The 22,589-nt window shown below is 36.8% G+C and overlaps 2 protein-coding genes across 3 annotated transcripts in view; both read right to left on the bottom strand.

Annotated features, from left to right (window-relative positions):
- LOC132096671 (elongation of very long chain fatty acids protein 1-like) overlaps positions 1-22,589 on the bottom strand; it is a 642,822-nt gene that overhangs the window by 122,569 nt on the left and 497,664 nt on the right. The window lies entirely within an intron of this gene.
- On the bottom strand, positions 277-4,328 carry glula (glutamate-ammonia ligase (glutamine synthase) a). Its single transcript, XM_059502166.1, has 7 exons — positions 4,173-4,328; positions 3,244-3,428; positions 3,009-3,170; positions 2,769-2,915; positions 2,550-2,677; positions 791-990; positions 277-682 (listed from the first exon to the last, which is right to left on the bottom strand). The coding sequence occupies exons 2-7, from the start codon at positions 3,407-3,409 to the stop codon at positions 370-372; spliced, it is 1,116 nt and encodes a 371-aa protein (XP_059358149.1). The 5' UTR covers positions 3,410-3,428; positions 4,173-4,328; the 3' UTR covers positions 277-369.

Below are 22,589 nucleotides of genomic sequence, written 5' to 3' on the forward strand. Positions count from 1 at the left end.
CCATGTTCTTCTGTGCGCTTGACTTGTGTTTCAGTCCATCTTAACTACCAAAAGGTAGAGTCATGGGATCATAGACTTTCAATGCTAACGTCCACTCCCCAAGAAACAATTAAAATCAGAAAAAAAAACCCACGGAAAGACATGCCCAGCAACACTGTGTTCCCAGTCAGACCAGGTTAACTTCAGATTTAATCTTAATGTTAAGTTGACCAGTCAACCTCAACGATATTAAAATGCCAGGTTAGAACCACCCTGATAGAAAACAAAATATAGTACTAATTTGGCTTTATGGCCATTTAAAAAACAAAAACAGAAAACAGGGCAGTATGGCAAGTGGGGGAGGGAAGTTTAGTCCAGGAGAAGAGAGATCTAGTAGTCCACAGGTTCGTCACCCTCTTCATCTAGCAAACATGTGCGAATCAGGGCCTGAGTGACCGCATAGGGGTCGCAGTTGGCAGATGGGCGGCGATCCTCAAAGTAACCCTTCTTTTCTTGTCCCACGGTTCGTGGGATGCGGATACTAGCGCCACGGTTCGCCACACCTGCAGAGAACTCATGGATGTTGGAGGTTTCATGGTGGCCAGTCAGTCTGCGAGCATTGTCCAGGCCTCCCTTTGGATCATAGGCACGGATGTGGTAGTTGTGCCTCTTTCCAAGCTTATCAATACACTCCTCAATGAATCTAGTGAAGGATATGCAAAACAATCATTTAATACTCAAAAGCAAGCCAGGGATATAGAATTTTTTATTTATCAGCAATTTAAAAACAACAAAAACTTTTAACACTTACTTCAGCCCACCATCTTCCCTCATTTCCTTGGTGCTAAAGTTAGTGTGGCAACCAGCACCATTCCAGTTGCCTGGGATTGGCTTAGGATCAAGTGAGGCTACCACACCAAAATCTTCACAAACTCTGTGCAAGATGAAACGAGCTACCCACAAGTGATCTCCCATGTTGATGCCTTCACAGGGGCCAATCTGGAACTCCCACTGGAAAATAAAAACCACGTTATAACCAATAAAAAATTTATGGAGGGATTGACCTACAAGTAAGCCTCGTCCCCTTAAGCCCCTTTCACACTGCCTTTCCGGCAAATACACGGGTAAAGTGTTCTGGCAATTGTTCCCGGGTTGCTAGATTTTGCACTTTCACACTGCCAGTGATTACCCGGGATATGTGCGTGCGTTCACACACAACCCGTAAAGATCCCGTAACGACACGTGACATCAGGGCGTGACGTGTAATGTACGAGTCGAAAACGTTAGGCACGTTATACTTTCACTGAAGCAAGCGAACGATCTCGGCGTCAGCGCGGAAAGTGAGGAACAAACTGATCTCTGCTTCATTACAGTTTGCACATATCTTTTCGTCGCGAACGTTGATCTTCATTCAACAGCTGGTAAAAGAGTCGCGCGTTATCATTTCAACACGGCATTAGATCTGGCTTTTGTTCACACAGCGCTCGTCCCGGGTTGAATCCGGCAATGTTACTAGGTCCCTGACCCGGGTTCAATGCCGGAATCAATCCCGGGACGTGGTTGCTTTAACACAGAAGGCGACCCGGCAATATGCCGGGTCCGACATGCAGTGTGAAAGGGGCTTTAGTTACATTTGCGAACTCTGACAAACAGAGTTGTAAATGGTCTTACCATTCCTATATCTTTTTGATACATTTTGGACACAGAAGGACCACAATTAAAGTGGGACTTAAATTTGCCATGGAGGGATATAGAAAATATAAAAAAAAATATTGTAGGTATTAATTTGGAAGCAAGGGATTATAGATCACAATGCAAGTAGGAGAAGCCTCATATTATGGTGGACATGATCGCAGATAACAAAATCCCGGATCAACACTGTTCATATATCATGGAGTACGATTAAATTAAATTTACATTTAACCAGCTTAATATGAAGAGAGCATGAAATGTAGACCTTCTTTTATGTTTTTTGCCCAAGATGGAGAACAGTCCGCTATTTAGGTTTGTATGTTTGTTTGGACTCACTAACTTTAACATTAGCTAGTTTTAGCCAGGGATACCTTACTGAAGCACAAGATGACATTAACATTCTGCTTAAGCAGATGAGAATTGTAACTTAATGAGAGAATAACATCCAGAAAACAAAAGTTTTTGTCTTCAATGGGATTGGGGGTGAATGCTTTGGGACATTTTGCTCCATTTTGTTTGAGTTCTTAAAATAAAATAAAACCAATTTCATTGCCTATTCTCTCAGGATACCTGGAATCACTGTTACAAGTACCACAGGCACATTGTTTTTCAATTTTTGAAGCATAAACCCTATAAAAACAATGCAAGCTTTGGATCTTCCAATGTTTCTCTATGGTGCTGAAACCTACAGATGTCAAGTAGAGTTCTGCTCCCCGTGCAACTGATAATAGACTGCCATTTGCTTATCTGCGTTCAAGAGGAGGGGCTTACCGATAGGTCAATTAAGGTCACATTCCAAAAGGGTAATCTTAGATGGCTTAAGACTCTTAACGTCTGACTGTAGTGTTTGTTCCATAACACACTGGAATGAAGGTTACCTGAGCTGGCATAACTTCAGCATTGGTCCCACAGATCATCACACCAGCATAGAGGCAGGCTCTGTAATGTGCCTCCACAATGTCTCTGCCATAAGCTTTATCTGCTCCAACTCCACAGTAGTAAGGTCCTGCAGATATCAGAACAGCACGTTATGGACCAAGCATCTTGAGAACATCATTGATGTGGCCAGTTTATGATGGTAAAGGAACAGTTCTTACCTTGGGGTCCAGGAAATCCATTGGAGGGCCACCCAAACGGATGTCCATCGGTACCCAGGATGGTGTACTCCTGTTCCATGCCAAACCAAGGACTCTGATGATTTACCATTTCCATTACCTTTTTACATTTGTGTCGATGGTTGGTTTCTGTGTTTAAGACCATAAAAGTTGTAAGTCTTCAAGTAAACCTCAATCAAACAGACATAGACAACGTCTATCCTCAAAAAAAAAAAAACATACCAGCAGGTTTCTGGTTATACTTGACCACTTCACACAAGACCAATTTGTTGGGATCTTTGCGGAAAGGATCCCTAAACATTGCAGAGGGGATGAGATACATGTCGCTGTTGGAGCCTTCAGACTGATACGTGCTGGAACCATCAAAGTTCCACTCAGGAAGATCTGAATAACAAAATAGGATCCATTAGAACTTATAGAATTGCAATGCATATTGATGTGGCTTTGTCTAGCTTACCATCAATGCTTTTAGGCTCAGAGTCCAGTGTCCTGGTCTTGCATCGCAGTCCTTCTCCGGTTCCATCTATCCAGATATACATGGCTTGTACTTTGTCTCCCAGAGGCAGTTCCATATACTGCTGTTTTACCATTTTACTCAACTGAGCACTTGCGGATGTGGCCATTTTTATTACTATAAAACCCCTAAACGGGAGAAAAATCATTTCAACATTAAAAAGTAAAACTGAGAAAATATTGCAGCTTCTTCAGCATGAAATCACTTGCTTAAGCATCAAAACATACATTCAGCACAAAAACCAATAGTTAGGATAGAAGACCATATACAAACAAACATGCTTCATCAAACATAAAAATATAGTAATAATAATAATATTGCCTGGAATTATAAACCTTTTATTCCCAACCAGTGATTTATTATGGCATGTTAAAACGTCAAATCAGACACCTAAGATAAAACTGCTTGTTTGTGTCGACGAAGAGGTACTTGATCCTTACAAATCCGATTTAAAAGGTGTTGGGAAAGACGAGACCACGTGCTTTGTAATCTGCATTGGGGATTCTATTCGCATTCACTTGTGAAAGGGTTGATCGATCAGTATGGAAACCCGCGATCAGTATTGATCGCACAAATCAGTAAAAACGCAAAAAGCCTCATCGCTGCTTTACAAACGCTTATGCACAGCTCGCGCATCCCCATCTACACAAATAGATTGATAGCAACCGGTAGCCATGGTTACAGCGCGGCAGTGTTACATCACAGCGTGAAGTATTGATAAACAACAGTGATTTCACAAAACAAAAAGTACATTTCTGTTTAAAATTAACCCACCATCAACAAAAGAATGCAGTTGCATAATTCCATATCAACATCCACAAATTTAAACACACACACAAATGACATTCTGATAAACAAAACAAGTAACGTACCTGGACACCAACAGAAATTAAAATGTATGATATCGGACTGGCAGGTCCAGCTGTTTGCCTGTTTATTCTGTGTTTGATGTTCTCTCATTCTCTGACCAGGAGCCCGTGCTGTCAGTCTGATTTATACGTGTGGTGGCAGGATCCCGGCGCGTGTGATTGGTCCGCGAGAAGCGTGATCTGTTTGTTCTCAGGTGATTGAAGGGCCAGGCGGCTTCCTCATTGGCCAGGGGTCCAAGCAACGGAGGGAGGCACGCCTTCGGTTTCGGCCAGGGAACATTTACTTACGAATAGTCCGTTGTTGTTGGTCATGCTCTTCTTGAAGAGCGACAAAGAAGTTTCTCACAGCAAGGTAAAGTCACAATTTTCCAGGCGGATTTAACGGGAGTTTAAGAACATTATGTTTCACAATAATTCAATTATCAGCAAACCCAAAATAAACGAAGCATTCATATGTCGAGGAGAGAGAGAGAGAGAGAGAGAGAGAGAGAGAGAGAGAGAGAGAGAGCTTCACGAGATGTTAAGTGCCCCCATGTGGTGTAAAATAATGTTCATACTGCATTCACATTATTTTTTTTTTTAATGCTTTATTAATTGCCACAAGAACACGGTGTAGGCTATTACATATTCACATGATCAAATTAACATTAGCTGCTAGAGAGAAAAAACACACACACACACACAGAGAGAGAGAGAGAGAGAGAGAGAGAAAGGGAAGAAAATTACAAACATCTCAATGCTTTCAGAGCATTACATGTTTTCACAAAGTTTTTTTTTTTTGCAAATGGCAAATTTTACAGTCTCTGCACTGGCTACTATTAAGTTCTGTATCAGATACAAAATATTATTACTTACCTATAATGCCCTTAATGGGTTAGCTCTTGTGTACCTAGTCTTCTACCATGCTACAATCCATCACGCTCCCTAAGGTCACTAAACAAAACATTGTTTTTTTGGTAGTACCTAGGATAACAAAGTCCACTAGCCTTCCTGATAATGTTCAGGGTTCAGACACACTCTTTCTGTTTAAATCTAGATTAAAGACACATCTCTTTGGTCAAGCATTCAAATAGTGCATCTCATAATCCTGTACTGCAGTTATATCTGATCACATGCACATGCACTTGGTTGGAACAGCAGCTATACTAATTATGTCTCTATTTGCTTCTCTGTTTTTGCCTTGGATTTACAAAAGCTCCAGTCTGGATCCAGAACACCTGAGAAGAGATGAAACCCACGCCTCAGATGATGCCAATCTTGAAAAAACATATAGAACTATCAAATTTTGCTATAAGTTTGCAACATGTAATAGATGCTGTTAATAGTGTTCATCGTCTGTTAGATTAAGTCTTTAATTTTTTTTTTTCTGCATATTTCTGCCAAATGTACATTAACTGAGTCACCACTAAATATATTGTAGAAACGTAATTTCCTGTAAAGCTGCTTTGCAACGATTTGTATTGTGAAAAGCGCTATACAAATAAACTTGAATTGAATTGAATTGAACAGTGTCAATTCTCTCAAGAGACCAGTGATGACCTGGAACAGAAAATAGAATGAGAAATGCAATGAGTAACATCAAGCCAGGTCACTGTTGTGGTTTTCCTGTGCACTGGAGATGGAGATTTTGTTGCTTCAGAGAGAACAAGCCACCCAAAAAAAGTCAAAGGCCAGGTCACTCTTCATGGTGAAGTTCTAGGCTTCAGCTTTACCTTATGTGCTTTTGGAAGCAGCTGCAAAATCTAGGAGATCTGCTGTTTAATAATTTAAATTGAAGACAACGTATGCCAGGTTGGTGAAACTATTGGACTTTATACACTGTCATTGAAGCACTATCCTTAGTTCACTTTATCTATTCAGTGAAGCACCTGAATTATTTTCAAACTCAGAAAATAAGCGTTATTCCCTTCAAAAAAGGTTGACCAGAGACGCCTGTAACATGCATGCAAATGGCTCCCTCTAGTGGGGAAAATATTCCAGTGCAGCAGCTAATGATAATAAGATTTTCTATCTGTCGGATTTATTGAGCAGCTGCTAGAAGACGAGGCTAAGTACCTCAGGATTTTTCAAAACAATATTGTTGATACAACAGATCAGCAAATGGATACAACTGTGTATTTGTTCAGTGTGTGAAAGTTTTTCTTTTTGTGGGAGTGAAAATTCAAGGCTCCCCTCAGGGGCGTAGCATCAAATTCTGGGCCCTGTATACTCTCAATGTCAGTGGGCCCCCTACACATGCCATTGTACAATGCGGGTTAGCAAAATGAAAATTCAATTTTGAATGAATTTTTTTTAAATTATTTGAATATAAACAAGTATAAATAGTGTTTAAATCTATAATCAAATCAGATTATAGTAATGACTGGTTCTTTCATTCACCACCTGAATTGATGCATTTGGCTTACTTGTGCTCAAATACCTTTAAACCTTAGGCTACATTGGGTTCGTCTGTGTGCTAACATTTTGATCCATGATACTGATGCAAGTTTTAAATTAAAAACATTTATTTTTGAACAGGAGAACACGAGACAACTGTACCCTCAGAAACCAATCAAATAAGCTAAGCCTGCCATAATGAAAAAAAAATGTCAACTATAAAGGAATAACCTTTCAGTTTTGTAAATTCCCATTAATTACCTTATATTCCTGTTATATTCCAAAATTCCCAGAATTTTGCAACCCTATTCATTCATTGGCTTTGATAACATCGTGAATTTATTGAGCATTGACTATAGCTTTTAAGCACAGCACTGTTTGTTTCTGAAACTGGTTAATGTTGTCAACCTGACGTTAGGCCTGGCCCATAATTTACTTACAGCAACAAGCAGCCTGGTTGACAAACTAAGCTAAAGATTTAACATTAGCATACATACATTAGCAGCAGCTGTCTGGAGTTGACTACGTTAACTTTAATTTGATGTAGGTGCATAACAAGCAAACTCAGTTCACCTTTTGGAAAGAAAGCAGTCATCAGCTGCTTCCCCTCATTCTGCCTCCTTTCTTTTTCCTTCCTGTCTTTCTTTTTTTTGAAAGCCCGATTTGGTCTTTTTTTTGCGCAGCATGATCAGGCTCCCAGGCTCTAGACCGCTCAAGACTCACCGCGTTACTTGTTTGCCGCCGGCTGCCGTCTATGGGCGGACTAAACCATTTTCGGGGGGGGGGGGGGGGGGGGGGGGGGGGTCCAGAGTGTCTGGCACTGAGTTCATTCTCTCAGTTGGTGTTATCAATATATTTTGAAATGAATAATGACATCAATTACAGGGCCCAATTAATTCGAATTAGGCTACAAAAAAATAAAAAAATGTACAAAAATCTTTTTTTAAAAATTGATGGGATTTCAAAGGGCCCTCTCCCTAGACGGGGCCCTGGGTAGTCAGGTCCACTTCCCCCCCCACTACCACGCCCATGCTCCCCTATCCAAATCTGTAATGCATGTTTAGTCATAAATGCTATATTGATTCATAAAAGATCACATCACCTCAAATGGTCTTCTTAAAGCACCTTCAAATTTCTCTGTGTATGTTTCTTGATGGATCACATTTAGTGCAGTGAGGGTCTGCCAACTGAAGAGGTTCTGGTCATCAAATCTGTGAAGAGCTCTTGGAGCGGCAGGTGTGTCATTATTACATCCCATTCTTTAGATTATATCCAGGTAGCTACTTTCATACTGTTAATGATAATGGCACCACATTATCATTTTATTAATGTAGTAAAATTAGACTATAACTTTACTCCTGCTTTGTTGTTTTATTTCATGAATGTCACTCTCTAGTGCTGGGCATCCAGGCCTTGTTATCTCTATTTACAGCATATTTCTGGATCGTAAATTGCCCATAAACTGCACATATCATCCAGCAGATGTTTGGTGGATGAGTTTGGGGAGAGTTAAAATTTAATCGACACAGATGTGTTCGTGTGAGCCATATTGAGCTGTTTAGATCAAGAAAGACCATTTTATGGTATTTACTTGTGTGTGTTGTAATATGCAGATGTTTTGTGGGTACTTTGTATACACTATTTTTCAAAGCCAAAAATCTATAAAAGGGTATATTTCAGTTTTAGCGTTTTAGCTTAATAAAGTCAAAGATAAACAAGATATTTGTCATTCCTCAAAGAAATGGCTTTCACCAAGGATTTATTATTTTTATTTATTTTTAATGCAGGCTTTGAAGAATGTTGTAAAAATACATTAAAAGAAAGGCACCGTGTCTCCAAAAATAACAATTAATATCACAATATTAAAATATAGAGTAAAAATTATGGTTAACCCATCATGTCTTTGACTTTGAAGTATTTTTAATAGTTTGTCTTTTATGCTCACCATGGGCTGCATTTGTTTGATCGAAAATACAGCAAAAGTAATATTGTAAAAAACGGTTTAAAATAACTTTTATTTTATTTGTATTCTATAATATAATTTATTATTTTTTTTAGCAGCCATTTCTCAAGTATTCAGCATCACATTCTTCAGAAATCATTCTAATATACTGATGCTCAAGAAACACTTCCTATTATTATCAATGGTAAAATGGCTTTTGATTAATTGATGCATTTATTTCTTTAAGGATTCTTTGATGAATAGAAAGAGCATTTATTTTTTTATGTTTTTCTAAACTATACTTCCTTAAGGTACGAATGTTGTTTTATTTAAGGCCTCACACTCTTTTCAATTGGATTAACCTCTCATTGATCTTTAGCTCTAAAACTGTAGGCTGTTATCAGTTCACGTTTATGGGCTGGACATGTGTTTTTGTTAACATAAAAATGGAAATATAGCTTTTGTCTGATAGCTTCAGGAACAATTTGGATGTAGTTATTATGCTGGTCTCTGCAAGGATGTGTGATCACAGCAGACTATTCTTTATTCACGCTCCTGAAACTAATTAAATAAGGAGGCCAGTGTTTATTATGCATGGGGTGACTTTTTGATAGGGTTTTCCAAAACTAATGTGCCTTTTATATTGTCATTTTTACTGAAGCATTTCCCGAGAGTCTGTTAGTGGCTCAGTGGCAGCTAATACTAAGCTTTTATTTTTATTAGTAATTTAAATAATCTTATTATAACGGCTAAATGGGTTTTCATCTCCCATTTCAAAGTAATTCAGTTTATTAAAAAAAGTATTTTTGGGTGTGTGGTGATGTCTTCACTCTCTCAATCTTGTTTTTGATTGATTGATTGATTTACATAAAGTCTGCGCTCATATTTTTCAGCAAAAAATTAAGATATTATATTATTTAATATGAATTTAATTTGATTAAAATCATCATCATCCACAACAACCAACAACAGCAAAACAATAAATATACACTAATATTTGAAATAAATACGATTTTATTTGTTTTGTTTTTGAAAGAAGTATCTTATGCTCACTAAGGCTGCATTTATTTAATAAAAAATATGAAAAACCAGTAATAGTGTGAAATATTACTACAATATATAAAAAACAATTTTCTATTTGGATATATTTTCAAAAGTAATTTATTCCTGTGATGACAGAGCTGAAAATTTCAGATCCTTCAGAAATAATTCTAATATGCCAATTTGATGCTCAAAACATTTTCTATTATCATCAATTTTAAAAACAGTTTTTAAGGTAAGGAACATTTAAAATAATAATAATAATAGTAGTAGTAGTAGTAGTGCTGGGCACTGATTAATTGCGATTAATCACATCCAAAATAAAAGTTTTTGTTTATATAATATGTGCTTGTGTACTACTGTGTGTGTGTGTGTAGGTATGTATATATATATATATATTTTCTTAAATATATACATGCATGTTTGTGTATTTATATACTGTATACATAATAAATATACACAACACACACACACATATATTATGTATATATTATCTATTTGTGATATATTTGGTCACTCCCAATTAAATTACGCTCAAAACAAGTACATGCTCTGATTGTTCATTCCAATATTGTTACGAAGGAATGACAGCCATTCTAACCAGCCTGCTTTGCAGCACACCAGTAGCCATGTGGACATATTGGAGTACACTTTACAGATGGAGCTGGGTGAGCGTCCCAATAAAAATCATCAGCGAAAATGCCACATGTGATTTTGAGCAGGAGATGGATGACGGGGACAGTGTGTGTGTGTGTGTGTGTCTCAGCCTTGCTCTGGCAGTAATCACTGTTGTCGAGGCACTAATTGGTCTTGTCTGTTTGTGAGGCCACACACAGTGACGCGGGGCTTCTGGCAGATGGGTTGTGGATGCTGACTTTATGGCAGGGTTGCCAGACAAGCCTCAATCGAGCCGTGATCAACAACAAATGGCTCTCCAGGATAAGCTCTCTCTGTTCGTCTGTCACATAGTTGTTTTGTCTGTAACTGTCTGTAACTGTCTAAACATCTTTAAAAATCATAAGATACGGTTAGTGTGAGTGTTTTCATTCCACCTTCCCCTGTACCAGGAGGTCAAAAATACAATATTTAATAAATAAAATACAATATTAATTTTACTTGAAAATATCTTCGTTTAACTTTAGGCCGTTATAGCCTGAATGTTTATGTATGATAAATTTCATGTTAAATCAAATCAAGTATTTATTTCTAGAGCTACAATCTGTAAAGTCTACTTGATACTTTCTCGTTTAACACAAAAATAGCTTTAAATAATCTTCAAATTTATTTAGCAATTTATTAGATTAATTCATCGACACATCAAGTAATTAATTCAATTGAAAACGTAAATAGACTGACAGCCCTAATTATTATACTGTACATTTTTCATTTATTGTGAAAAACAGAAACAAATAAATAAATAATACTATTATACTTACTATATTTTTATGGAATGTTTTGAAAATGACTGTACTCCCTGAAATGTAAAACTGGTCAGATTTTTTTTATTTAATCAGAAGAAGAAGTATTTTATTAAATTAAATTAAATTACATCAAACAGTAGGCTAAAGTAAGAAGTCGAGAGCTGGAACACACTTGAAAAAAATGGGGGTTAACCCTATAAAAGCTGACATGTGTTGATTGATTGATTGATTGGACAGTTTTTTGAGCCTTCAGACAAATATATATTTAAAAATTAAAAGGTTTTGCATATTTTATATCTCATTTGATACATCATGGCCCATATATTGATATTTAGAAGCCCAAACTAAGTAAAAATATGCAATTTGGGGCATCTGTTTTATGAATTATATGGTCAAAAATTAGGATGAAATTCTATAAGCTTGTATTGTAAACCAATTACATTTTAAATACACTATAGCAGACTACATCTCTTAATAATGTCTTAAGATTATATTTAAATAGATTTATGATCAAAGCCCTGTAATTTTAACCTAGGGGCCAAAACATAATTTAATGGAATACAATGATGATTATGGGATGTACACATAAATGTTCTTCATAAGCCTGTTGTATCATATTTGATACTCATAATTAAACTTTTTACATAATTGTTCTAAAAAAGAATGTATGGATAATCAGCCCAATAAATAAGAATATTAAAATATTACTAACAATATAATAGTTATGATATATATATATATATATATATATATATATATATATATTTTATAATTAAAATGTATAATTTATCATTTATTTCATTTTTAAAACAGTTTTTGTTAAATATTTCACAGCGAAAAGACATGTACCACATGTTTTTAAAATTATAAAATCATGGAAAAATGAAATTAAGTCTATAATACTGCATATTACATCTGATACATGAATATAGGATTTCTGCTACCCAAGAAATCCGCACTTGTGCATGAGCCTGTTGACCTGCCAATGCATGATCGAGACAGCAGATGGCAGTGTTTACTACCAAGAGATTCTCAGAGGCTTCCTCACGATTAGATGTCTTGTGCTGCTGTACCCCTTTCTTCATAACTTAGTGCGTTTGGTTTCTATAAACAAGCACTGACTAAGTCACACAGACCATCAGGTCTGCAATAGAGGCTTACTGTTGAATGGCGTAAGGGAAGACTGTCCAAGCATATCTCCCCAGTGTGATTGAGCACCGCTCTGAATCAAAGAACTGACGCTGCATGGGCTGCTTTGATTTGTAGCTTTATAGCAGGATTATGATAACATGTCTAGCTCTGCTCTGACTAATGATGCAGAGTACAATGATAACTGCATGGTAGATGTCACATTTACGGAAAACAAATGCTTGTTAACTTGTGTCTTTATTTTAAGTTTTAAATCCACTGTTTCTTTGAGAACATTTCTGTGGGACCAAATTACCTATTTTATTTTCATCCACTTCTGTCTGTCAGTAAAAACACAGCAATGAAAATTCATAACATTCCTAATATAATTAGGACCAACAATTTATATACAGAACAGATAAATGTCTAATTCCGCATTATAGCATTATTCCAGTGAAATTGATTGGCAGGAAACTTCAGTTTACTTTCGATAAAAAACAAACAAACAAAAAAAAAACATAGGGACAAATTCATAATTGACTGCTTATTATTCCCATGACGAGGCAGAAGCCTTATTGCCAGACCTGTTTGGAATATCAAACATTTTTCTGACACATGGGCAGATGTTTTGCGTTTTATTTTCCCCTTTCTCCGCAATCCTCCCTGAAAAGGTTAGTCCGATCCCCACTCTTATGTTTATTAATGAAGAGAAAAATTCTTCACCTGAGAGTTTGGTAAGGAGCACTGCAGGAATACTAATGTCCTGAAGTGAAGAACTGCAGTTATGCAATTTACAATAGACTGTCCCAATTAGACCTAATGTTCAAAAACATTTATTTAGAATTACAATACTGTACGATCATCATTCTTGGGAATATTTATAACGTGCAAACACAAATTGCTGCAATGCACTACATTTATTCCAGAATTATCATATCACGTCTGTGAAATTAGAAATGTTTTGAGACCTCGGAGAGCTTTCATGTGCGCAGACATTTTTAGCTTTATTTAGGCACTGTAAAATTCCCAGTGGGTGGACAACCTGCTGACAACATAAAAAATTGCTCTGGATTTGGATAATATATTTTGAAGTCCCTTTCAGTGTACTGCATCTCTGCTGTTTCTCTGATTTGCCAACATTGATCTGACCCTTGGCCTTTTGCAGCACTGTTTATCCTGATCGTCTGTCCACATTCTTCCTTCAAACGTCTAATCCTGTCTGCCAAAGAGGGTATGGCGTACATGTTGCTGTTTATACGAGCCGACGCAGGTATAGACAATCTGCACTGAGACGACATCTGGTAGCGCTGTCACTCAAACGCTCTCTCTCTTCTTGTTCCACCAGGTGACACTCTCTTTTTCTCCCTAATGTCATGTTTTGCATCATGCAAGATAAATATTTATAGAGCCTTGACAGTGAATTGAATAAGCCGCACTCTCCTGAGAAGTGAGAAAGAAACATGTCAAAACAGGTCTTAAAAAAATCAGTCTCGTCTTCAGCATTTTCTGAACTGTCGCCATCACTACCAGATGTTTATGGTAGCCTGTTATTTGAGGTACAATCAGTTGTGAAATTTCTGATCATGCCATAAACATCATAGTCAGATGATGTGTGGATATCGTTTTCATTTCCTACGCTCGCTCATTTCTTTTTGCTTGTATAAGGGAAGAATGTGGCAGCACTGCCATATTGACAGACGCTGCGATTCAACAGAGCGCATGTGGTTCTTACTTAAACCTGAGTATGTGTGGACCCAGGCAAGGCAATATGCTTTGTCCAGCATGAAAAGCTCCCTGTGGGGAAATTGGTCTTCTTTAACACAGGAGATTGGCTCTGAGATTTCTCTCTGATAGCTGGACAGGGACTGCGGTAAAACCACACGCATAGAGTTTTTTCTGCCACTAGCAGACCCCGAGGACACAGGCAGAGTTGTAAATATAAAAATATGATTGGGGGAATAGGAAAGAGGGTGAAACAGCTACTTCTTCTAACATGATTTGTAACTGTAAGGAGGAATGTTGTTTTAATGTCATTTTGTCCTTGAATTGCTGTTGCGTTAAAGCTAATGTTTAATGACTTAAATATTTGCAGATTTTAAATGTTTTAAAGACTACTTTTTTGCCTTCTTCAGTCCTGTATTGCCTCCACAGTCCCATTCATCAACACAAACCAGAAATGTGCTTCTTTTTAACTCATTATACACCAGTTAGTTCCTCAGTTAGTCTTGGCATTAGTGGTTAGGATGTTTCAGTGATGTCATTACACCAGTAGATGGAGACAAGCGACTTTTTATGAATGAGTCACTGAATCATTCATTCAAACAATTTATTCAAAAGCATTGATGCATCTTTAGAAACAAGTCATTGAATTATTCACTCAACTGATTCCTAAACAAATAAATCATAACTGTGTTTTTTTTGTATTATTATGTAATGTAACGGTTCTGCTTTTTCTTCGATTGGAAGTATTTTCATAGGTGGAGTAAAAATAGACAAAGTATGGCAATATTGTGTCTAAATAGTTAAAAAGTCTGTTAACCTCTTTAATGATCAGTTGCCTAAATATAATATCATACTCACAATTGTGATTCTAGTGTTACAATATTAGGTATTTTTTTTAAAGAAAAAAAAAACATTATTTTGTTTTCTTTCATGATCACTTATATCAGTTTTGCAGTAATTTAATAGGCTTATATATTTCATAGCAATATAACTGAGTGCTTGAAAGTTTGGGGTTGGATTTTTTTTTTAATAATAAAAGTAAACATTTAAATATTGTTAATTATTATGAAATTATTTTTGAGTGGCAAATCAGCATATTAAAATGATTTCTGAAGGACCATGTGACACCGAAGACTGCTGAAAATTCAGCTTTGCCATAACAGGAATAAATCACACATAAAATATATGAAAATAGCAAACACAGTTTCACAGTTACTTTAGTTTTTCAAATTATTGCAGCCTTGGTGCAAATAAGAGACTTCTTTCAAAAACATTTAAAAAAAATCATACCGACCCCAAACATTTTAATAAATATATTTGTTATTTATATTATTAATGTTGCATGGGTTTTACGAAGCAAAAGCACAGTCTTTTCAAATTCCTCCTGGGGGAATCATTGTGCTATTGTACGTCAACCCATAGAATTCACTTCCTGTATTAGCTGTATTATCTGAGCCAAGACCCCATTTCATATGGAAATTTCAGGAGATGCATTGAAAGAGCGGCTGAAACATTAGCCATCTCATTATGTCTCCGAGCATATTATCTTGATGGGCTGCAGAAAAATGGCCCTGTATTGTAGCAACGTTAGTGTGGCAGAGTGTGTGATGGTGACACAGCAGCAGTGAAACTGGAGTTTTATTTAATCCAGCGCCGTCTCCCTTGGCCTGATAACTTCACAGCCCATCCCAGGGCTTGTCTGTCAGCGTTGACACAGTAATATCTCCCAAGCCCTCTGTTTCCTAGTCACTTTCATTTATTTTAAAATACCATTTCACACACTGCTGCCTTTAACTAGGCTTTATACAGTGTGTGGGGAGAGAGGCCTAGATTGAATTGTGACAGAGACAGCGACTCTTGCAGTGAAAAATAACAAAATATTGTAAATTGCAGCAGACTCTATAAAATAGCAATGCTGGAGACAATGCTTGTGTTATTTTTTTTGGCTTTCATTTCTATGGTGTGTATCTAGGCCTGTATATCTGTCTATGTGTGTGTGTGTGTGTCGGGCTGCATGCGTGTTTACTGCTAAAGACATTTTAGATTCACTTTGGCTATCAAAACATCATTCTCTATGCTTCGCCTCAAATTCAAAAATTCTTGTATTCCTCTCAAAACTTAGACTTGTTAGCAGGTTCAGCTTTTGTAGGATGGAGTTACTTGGGTGAGGACGCACATGCACAATTTAATTGAATTACGTACAAGAAAAATATTTTAAACACACTTTACTATAATATCATATATTACACTTAAACATTTGTTATTCGATGTAACCACACAGCCACAATATCTCTATATGCCATTAGTCTGTCGTTTCTTTATTAGAGTTAACCCACTGGCAAACAAAAATGATATGCTAACATATTCGTCATTTCCTAGTGTCTCTGCATAATTTAGGCTGCCTCCCTGCAGGATTAATCTGATTGGACAGTCATGTAAAGAGACTGAGGCCCGAGCTGTCAGTCTCAAGCCAGTGGGTACAACAGAAATTGCTTTTGACATCTGGGCATATGGCATGTACATTTCCCTATAGCTCCGCCATAAACTACTAGAAATATATAATCTATATAATATTAGATTATTATGGTAGTTGGTCAATAAAAGGGCTTAAAGTGGTCTTCATTGAATTCAATACCTACTAAAAATACTGAAATAATACCTACTAAAAATTGAAATAAATTGAAATGTATTAAATAGTCCATTATGAACAAACAATTTCTCTTTTATTGTTTCTCTAGTTTTGTTTATTACAGAGGAGTGTGATTTATAGACACAAATAATATATTTTAATTAATTATTTTATAATATTTTCCGTTTATTATAATAAAAATCATTATTTAAATAAAGTTCAAATGAGACGTGGCTGCTTATAATAATCCCACATAACTGAGTAGAGAAATTTCTTCATGTACAGTATCTTGCCCCAAGCTGAAATGGCCTGTTTTTGCAATTTTTGCAATTATTTTTGTATTATAATACCTTCTCAGTCCATAATGAGGGATGTGGAAGATTAGAGTGCATACTGTATGTCAGTTTAGTGGAAAACACAGGAGAACTGCTGGGATCAGCAATCACAGACATACACAATTTTAATGAGATTAACATTTTCAGAGGACTACTGAGCTTATTTGGTTATTTGCTCTGAAATCTTTTCAGAAGTGGTGTGTGAAAAACAAAGACATGGCCGATTCGGACAGGGTTAAAATGACAAAGTTCATCTGTTAAATAAAAATGTCTCTAACCTCCTCTGGGAAAACTAGTCTCACCTGAATATGGCTTTTATTGACCAAATATAATTTTTCTATTGATTTATTTTTTGTCATCCATGGTACTGTATAGAAGAACCATTTTTGGTTTATCACTGAACATTTTTTTCTTAGTGTGAAGTACATTTTAAAAACGTTTACAGCAATTTCCCATTATAAAGAATATTTGTGGAATGGAAAGGTTCCGTAAATGTTAAAGGTTCTTCAAAAGAAATCTCAGATGCCAATAGAGAACCTTTATTTTTTAAGAATGAAGTGTTTTTGTAAATTAAACAAATTTGGGCATTTAAATCGTACTGTATATACAGGTCAACAAAAACACGTTTGAAGGACGATCCTGAGAATCTTGAAAACGTCACCTTTGATTTAAGATGTTAGGAGCCAGTGCTGCCTCTCTGTGTGTTTTTGGCCACTCTGATCTTATTTTAAGGGTTTGGGGTTGATGCAGCTTCCTCTGTGTCTGGGTGGGTCCACCTCAGGCTGCACTGCTGCTGCCGCTGACATATCTGTGGCGTTTATTAAGAGAATGACAAGTCTATCAGGCCCCATAAGCAGGCTCTCATGGGCGGTAGATCTTTTGTTACTTTCAGGGAAGGGATCATCAATCTTGCCGGCGCTCTGCTCTCTTGAGTTGTTGATGGCAAACACAGATTCTTCCTGCTCCCTCTTCTCTCCTCCTCGCTTCAGCCGCTCTCGCGCGTTGAATTCAACAGATATGACTTTCTCGGCAGTGGTGGAGCTCAATGACATGACGGCCCACCAGCCATCGAAAGGTGGAAGCCTGGGAAAACGCAATATGTTGACAGCAGGTACTTGGTTTGTGATGAAGAGCTGGAGAGAGACTAAGAAAACACATTTCACTGAGGGGTGTCTCTGTACTATCAGACTGATTCAGTTTGATTCAAAGCATTATAAAACTTTACACAAAGCAACATAGTGGAACGCTGCTGAACTAAAAAGCTCCGTTCAGACGAGGACCACTGAGACTTTTCCAGTAAAGGTTTACTGGAAGCCTGTTTCCACCTCAAGAGTAAAAAATATAAAAGGAAATTATACAAATTTTAAGTTAAAAAATAAGGGTTGTACTCTACACAATACAATTCAGTTTGTCAACATAAAAAAAGCAATGACCAATCAATAAATTTGTATGAATTAGCATTAGTTAGTATAATGAACAAACAAACAATAGTATGTTTATGATTGAAGATAACCTTATATTAAGTTTATAGTAGTTCGTTATTTCAGGATAACTAATCATACCTGAACCTTTTTGTAAAATGTACTAAAATAAGTCACATTGAGCAATATAAAGTCATGCAACATACTGAGTCGCATTATCAGATGTCGCAACTGGGTGATGAAGTCACAGTTATGTTAAACAAATATGTTGCAGTTGAGAAATATAAATATACATTGTGAGATAAAGTCTGACTTTGAAATATAGTCACATTGTGACATAAAAACAAAACGAACAGGCATTTATTAATTACATTAATTACATTGTATAAATTGGCATTTGTTAATGTATTACGAACAAACAAAAGTATATATATCAATTAATATAACCTTAGATTGTTTATAGTTGTTTGTTATTTCAGGAAACCTAATTATACCTGAACCTTATTAATAGTAAATAGTAAGCATTTGAAATGTAAGTTATTACGAAAGTGAAAAATATGAGAAACAAACTCACAACCGCAAGATTTGAATCACATAATCAAATGTCTCAACTACATGATGAAGATACAAATGATGTTAAATAAATTCATAATACTGAGAAATTAAATGTAGTTGAGAAATAAAAGTACACATTGCAAGATAAAAATTGTGTAATATAAAGTCACTTTTAATCACATTATCAAATATCACACTGGGTGATGAAGCCAATTACATTGAATAAATTCACATTTTCAAACGAATCAAGTTACATTGTGAAATAAATTTTAATGTGGAATAGAAAAGCAGGTTTTAGCTGAATTTCAGAGCTGCCCCCCCCCCCCCCCCCATACAGTCAAGTGGAAGTAAATAACACTGAACATCTTTGGCTCTTATGGCTGATCGTGATTTTACATGTTGAATGCTTTTAAAACAAAATCACTAATAAGATTAAATAAGAACCTAAAACCCTGTTTGGAACCACATTGGGTTGAGTAAAAGATGACAGAATTGTAATTTTTGGGTGAACTATCCCTTTAACTCCTGTTGTCAAGCTGTCAGAGCATTGCATTCAGTTCATCATGGGACTTAGTCTCGAAGAGAAACTTTTCCTGCAGTCTGACCTCAGTTATTAGCTCTCTCTGAGACTCGTACAGTATGTTAAGCCCAGCATGCTTTGCAGAGGAATGGGGAGCTTCATTAAGTGAGAGGTAGTAGATTTATGAACTCCAGGCTCTCTGCAGACTCCTCTGGAATGGCTGAGGTCTACACGAGCACAGATATGATGAATATACTCCACTCTGGGATTGGTCAGGGTCAGTGAATCCAGAAATGTGAGTCTGTAAGATAACTCTGCTGTGTTCATTATTGCCGGTGCGAGGATGCTTGGGATACCGCCCAATCAGTGAATACTGTATTAATATGGAATATAATCTACATTACCTCCACCGACAACATCTAGACTTATCACCCAAGGGTCATTATGATGACTGCACACTCCCCGTCCAATCATAATTACCTGAGTCTCATTTAATTTGGCTTGTGTTATATGAAATTTTATAATGAATAGCTATTCAACTGCTACAAGTTGGTGCAATACAAAAGTCTTTTCAAAAGAACACAAGTTTGAATCCTCCTGGACTCTGCCGGTGATTGTCAAGACAATGGCAGGTTTGGCCGCGCTACAGAGTCGAGGCGTATTGGTCGGGCTTAATGAAAGAGGAAATTAGATTTTTCTTCTTTGATCAAGTCCAAGCTCTTTAATTTACCAGTCAACAAAAGGAGTGGGAGCGAGAGGACGGGCCGGCCTTTGTGCTCTCAGATTGCCAAAAATATCAAATCAATCTTCTCATTAACATTACTAATTCTTGCGTAGGCAGTTTCCTGCAACTGCAAATTGGCCTGGCAGTATTGTTAGTTCAGGTGTTCGATGTAATTGATTTTTTTTTTTCTTTCGGTAATGAAAAGCCTGAATGAAATGGAGAGCAAATGACTGAAGGAGGAGTGTATTAGAAGTGAATTTAATAGAATAATTCCATTTTATTGAAATCTGTAAGGCTTTAAATGAGTTACATATGGGAGTCCTTCAATATCTTTCCAGCTAATTGTTGAAAAGATGTGCTTTGTCTAAATGATAGTTGCACTGTGCTTCAGGGGCCGTTTTCACAACTTTCTTGATCTTCTCACAATTGGTCCTGTTGGGGGTGTGCGATGCTCACCTGATTCTATCATCTTATAATTTCCCATCTAACTACGCTTATTTGTTTTTGTTAAGAGAGAAAGGTATGCAGGGGGAGGGAAAAGCGCTTTCTTTCTCTGCTTCTCACAATTTTTATTACACACAGCTGTGGTGGTGTGTTAAAAGATGGCTGTGATAATGGTGGAGGAAATCAGGCTGTCAGGACGTGATACAGGCTCCACATACTGACCCCTTCACCCAGCTCCTATCAGTCAGCCTGGCCTTGGTTCGACTCCTCACCTCCTGATCCCTTTACCCAGCTCCAAAGTACCTAGAAAATAACAAACCACAGCCAGACTTAAATACTTCGTCTGTGCTGTGAGAGGCCAACATCTCTCAAGGCCTTAGACTGAACATATCTGACCTTATGATACCAAACTCTGACAACGATATTGAAAGGTGACCAATACTCTCCTTTTGTCCTTTAGCTATGTTGAATGAAACTAATTTACCATAATAGGGGCTTATGAACCACTGAAGGTGCTTATTTAGACACTTATTGTATCCATTAGTTTTCTTCTTCTTCTTCTTCTTTATCTTCTTCTTCAGATCTGGAGGTCTATGCAAGCCATAGAACCGCTTGTGGGAAAGTTATAAAATTTGACACATAGATAGAGGACAGTATCATCATTAACCACAAGAAATTTTGAGTCTCTAACACAAACTCTCTAGCGCCACCAGCAGGGCAAATTTGTGCTCATCTTTCAGTTAATAACTTTTGAACCTAAAAGAAAAATAAATTTCCCACTGATTCCCTGGCTCATTCCTCTGATTCCTTGACTTATGAGTCGGATTGCACAAATACACACACACACACACACACACACACACACACACACACACACACACACACACACACACACACACACACATATTTAATAATATTTTGAAGTATCTAAGTTTTTTATTTTTCTTAATAAACGTCTTACATTTTTTAATAATACTTTTTTTCCTCTCTCTACAAAAAGCTATTTCCAGGCTATTTCTACTATTGTGTTAAGTTGAACTTTTGTGTATAATTAGTTGTCATACAAATTTTATGAAGTCATGAAGTTTCAGCTTGATATTTCAATGGGGTTTTTAGCTATTAATAGAAGTTCTCAGACCCCTAAAGAGAACATTTTAATAGTAATGACTCATAAAACCCTCTTTCCCCATCATCAATTTAATCACTTCTCTGACTCTCTCTTTCTCTTTCAGAATGCACAAGATGACAGATCAAGACTTCTCCCTTTATTGACTGTAACTGACATCTTCATCCGATTGCCGGCATCTCTCCTTCCTCCATTGTTGGTGCTCTCATCTGTGGTGTTTCCACACGGTTGCGTGGCGGTGCGCTGGGATTTCACAGCGTTCTGACTCAAGCTGACACTGTGACAGGCGAGCAGGTGGGAGAAAAGCACACTAGTCATTCTCAGACAGAAAGTGCAATAAAGGGGAGCTTATCGAAAAGCCCCATCATGGCAGAAACATTCCTTCAAATGAAATGAGTCGAATGCAACTTTGCAGCAAAGGGGGAGAGGAAAATAAAATAAAAATGCTAAGTATTCAACATTCACTCCATTAAATCCTGGTGTGTTTGTGCTTTCTCAGCTAGCTTGCACAACTTAATTAAATCCCATCTTGTTTTCGAGCGCATCTGAATATGATTTATTTCAATATGGGAGAGGCAAGAGGCACAACAGACTTTATAAATAATAATTTCTGATATCAAAACATTACCGTGCCTAAGATTTGGGATCGTCTGCTAAGTGTTGAGAAATAAAAAAAATCTAACGAATTATAAATAGCTTACATTGTAGTTGTAGGCCTAAACACCTTTTCGTTGTAGTCTTAACTCATGTTTTCATAAATGCAGTTTTTTATTTTTTATTTAACACAATTCCAGATTTATCTCAAAGCTCTTCCATATAACCTCTGACTACAAGCAAAGCTGGGTAGTAACTGATCACATTACGCTAATCAGATTCCAAAAATCAAGTAGGAATAATTCGATATTATATGCAACAGTTTGTTCTGGATCTCAAATCTGATTTGCTGAGAGCTTTTTGCAGCGGTGTGATAATCCAGTAGTATCAGTACTCTAACTGTTTTATGGTTTGTATCACTCCTCTTGTTGTTGGATCTTTC

The sequence above is a fragment of the Carassius carassius genome, chromosome 20, assembly GCF_963082965.1.
Source record: "Carassius carassius chromosome 20, fCarCar2.1, whole genome shotgun sequence".
In the NCBI taxonomy this organism is placed as follows: domain Eukaryota; kingdom Metazoa; phylum Chordata; class Actinopteri; order Cypriniformes; family Cyprinidae; genus Carassius; species Carassius carassius.